The sequence below is a fragment of the Triticum aestivum genome, chromosome 2A (genome assembly GCF_018294505.1).
Source record: "Triticum aestivum cultivar Chinese Spring chromosome 2A, IWGSC CS RefSeq v2.1, whole genome shotgun sequence".
NCBI lineage: Eukaryota > Viridiplantae > Streptophyta > Magnoliopsida > Poales > Poaceae > Triticum > Triticum aestivum.
This window is the reverse complement of record NC_057797.1, coordinates 424368247-424371314: the sequence shown is the minus strand read 5'-3', so window position 1 is coordinate 424371314 and position 3068 is coordinate 424368247. Positions and strand designations below refer to the sequence as shown.

The 3068-nt window shown below is 48.3% G+C and overlaps 1 protein-coding gene across 1 annotated transcript; it reads right to left on the bottom strand.

Moving 5' to 3' along the window:
* Positions 1-248: 248 nt before the first annotated feature.
* LOC123188881 (transcription factor NIGTH1) lies at positions 249-2180 on the bottom strand. The gene is made up of 5 exons (XM_044601160.1): positions 1841-2180; positions 1571-1725; positions 1030-1441; positions 857-933; positions 249-734 (listed from the first exon to the last, which is right to left on the bottom strand). The coding sequence occupies exons 1-5, from the start codon at positions 2178-2180 to the stop codon at positions 513-515; spliced, it is 1206 nt and encodes a 401-aa protein (XP_044457095.1). The 3' UTR covers positions 249-512.
* Between the last annotated feature and the right edge of the window lie 888 nt (positions 2181-3068).

Below are 3068 nucleotides of genomic sequence, written 5' to 3'. Positions count from 1 at the left end.
GTTTTCTCCATTCAGGGTTTTGTTGCTCTTGCTGTGATGCTCATGGTCATGGCCATCAAGAACCAGAAAATGCACCTTAATTTGCTGGAGAGAAGCAAAACACGGGCACAATCACAAGTTCAGAATCTACCTACAATTGACTTTCAGTTGAATCAACAAACAACAGCAGCAAGCTTTATGAAAAGCTGTATACTGTACTTAATCGAAACGGAAAATTGCTTATCAAGAGAAAAGTCTGACACTGAACATTGGTAGTAAATTCTCTGGGCGAAAATTGTAGCTCTGCCCCAACCTTTTTAGAGTAACATATCCGCAAAACTGTAACTAGTATAACCTCTTCCCGATGTACTTACATAATAACAGCAAGAGTTTCATCTCAAAGCACTCAAGGCTTGATCTCCCTGCATACAACAAAAAAGACTACACTACAATCATGTCTCAGGAATCTCTCAAGATACCACTGTCATCGCGCGACCCGGAAACTCCGAACAAACTCTAATATAACTTGTTGATCATTTCCAGCCATAGCTCTCGGATCTGCCATCTTCCTCCTCGCCGCTGACCGTCACCGATGAGGCAGCTACGCCTGAGCTTGAGAAGTGAAGGGGCCCCGGAGGTGACCCTCCTGACTGGGAGCTGCTTTGGTCCTGAGTTATCCAGAGCCCTCCCATGAGCACGATCGGCCGGTTGGCTGCCGGAGATCCTGGCGCCCTTCGGTTGTGTAGACGGTATTTCTGAACAATAAGAAAAACAATACAGGATTCACATTAGTGTCAATGCAAATTAAAAACCAGTAATAAATTCCATCATTAGTACATGGATAGAAGTTTGTGTAAGATAGTGGTGAATTGCTCACCTGGAGATGGCTCTTCACTTCATCATTGGTCAGGCCATCCACCTTCATCAGCTCCCTGATTTGCTTTGGAGTAGCAACTGCAATCATGCCAAGAAGAACAACCATGTAAGCTTTCTTGATATTATTTCTAGAAATGGCAGGAAATTCCTGTGATTTATTTGTGAAGCGCTCACCTTGGGGACCACCGAGTTGGTGCAGGGCAGTGACGAACTGGCGGTGCAGCTCCGGCGACCAGCACCGCCGCGCCTTCCTCGCTTGCTGCTGCTGCTGGGCTGTCTGCTGCGACTGCGCCTGGAGGCCTAGGGAAGGGGCGGCCGGTGCCAGGGCGGCTGCAGCCCTCGCCGCTTCTTGCGCGAATCCCACAAGCTGGCGGCGGCTTTCTTCAGCGCCGCCGGTAGCAGCAGCCGGGGAGGTCTTGGTCGGTGCCGGGGACAGAAACGGCAGATCCGGCATCCGCACAGCCTTGTCATCCTTCCTCAAACTCGGCGGCGCGAACGCCGGCGCGCCGGAGCCCACGGCCTTGAACGGCAAGGCAGCGCCGTCGTGAGATTCCGGCTCCGACGACCTCCTCCTCGCATCCTGCTTCTGCAATCGTAAAAAGGCGCAAACTTTCAGAACCCAAAACACAATAAAAGCACACGATTTAAATTAATGATCAATGCTTCACGACAACAAGCAAGCACGCGGGCAACCAACTGAATCGCCGGATCCTACCTCGGAAGCATCGTCCCCCCGGACGGAATCGCCGGTCCAGAGCTGCGCGGTGCTCATCCAGTTGCTCTTGTCGCCTGCGCCGGCGTCCTCCTTGTCCTCTCCTCGATCGCCGCCTCTCTTCTTCTCCTCCACCTCCTTCTTCATCACATCAATCACTGCGCAAGCAACCAGACCACGTCAAGAAAGGCTCCCCAAAAAGAAGAAGACAACAAAGGGATAATAGCTAGCTAGTACTAGCAAAAGCAAGCAAGCAAGAGCTTTTTCTCTCACCGTCGGCGAGGAGGCGCGCGCAGAGCGGGAGCTCGCGCCGGAACACCTCGATCTTGCTCTTCTCCTCCTCCAGCCTCCGGATACAGTCGTCCATGGCAGCCGCCGGCGCTTCCCTGACCCGCCCCAGGCTCTTGGCCGCGAACATCTTCAAATCCAGGCTCAAATCTGCGCCCATGCCGATCTCTCCTACGTCCAGACCCATCGATTTTACACCGGAGCTCTCGCTCGCTCTACAAACGGAATCTTTTACTGACTTGTTGCAAGAGAAAGTATGAGGTGGATGTGAACTGGAGGGAGGAGGTGGGTGAATGGGGACGCTTATATACAGGAGGAGAAGCATTCGGGAGGGAGGAGAATCTCGAGAGTGTGCGAGGATGAGACGAGGACGATTTTTCACGTCACCTACAGATAGCTACAACGGACGTCAGTTTCCGCCAAGGCCCTTGGGTTTTACGGCTTTTGAGCTTTAGCCCGCTTGCCTATGCATGCCAACAAATTGAAAATGTGTCTTGCACACACTTTTTTTTTTGTGCGTGTTGTACACACTTTCAACCAGATTGAGTCTGTACGATTGGGGTCAGAGGGAAGATGCAAAATGCCTTTTTTTTCATCAGGGTGTTAGAAGAAATAAAATATGCGGCCCTATTAACTCGAAATGTTTAGTTTTGGAAGCAATTAATCCTTGGCATCAAATACGTGTTTATCTTATCAAGCTAGTGTATCGGTCAGATACGATAGACAGCGGGGGATGTGCACATGAATTACGAATTTAATTGTATGTGTATTCGTTCTATATTCTGGATTAGTATTGACTGGATATATTGATTTGTCTGGATATGCATGCATACGCGGCGCGGAGGTTACATAATAGGTTCGTATTGATTGTCTCGTAAAAGCGTGTGGTTGGTTTCCTTTTCTTTAATTTTCGCGGTTGGTCATTATATATTTTTTTGTTTTATCTTTTGAATGAATTTAGTTTTTGTATAATTTTATGCTTCTTCGGAACATAGTGTGTTGCGCTCATGGGTCAAGTTCGTTATTTTATTTGTTGTTATATTAGTTTTGCAACTTGTAACACTAAACACTCTAACCAACATTGACTTATCACGCAAAAATATGACATAAACTGCTCTCTAAACCGTTTTCACTTCAACTTTCTATAAATATCCAACTTGGTGACCATGTTTGGTTGGTGGTCACCCGGTTGTGAAGTTTTCAACAACAAGAA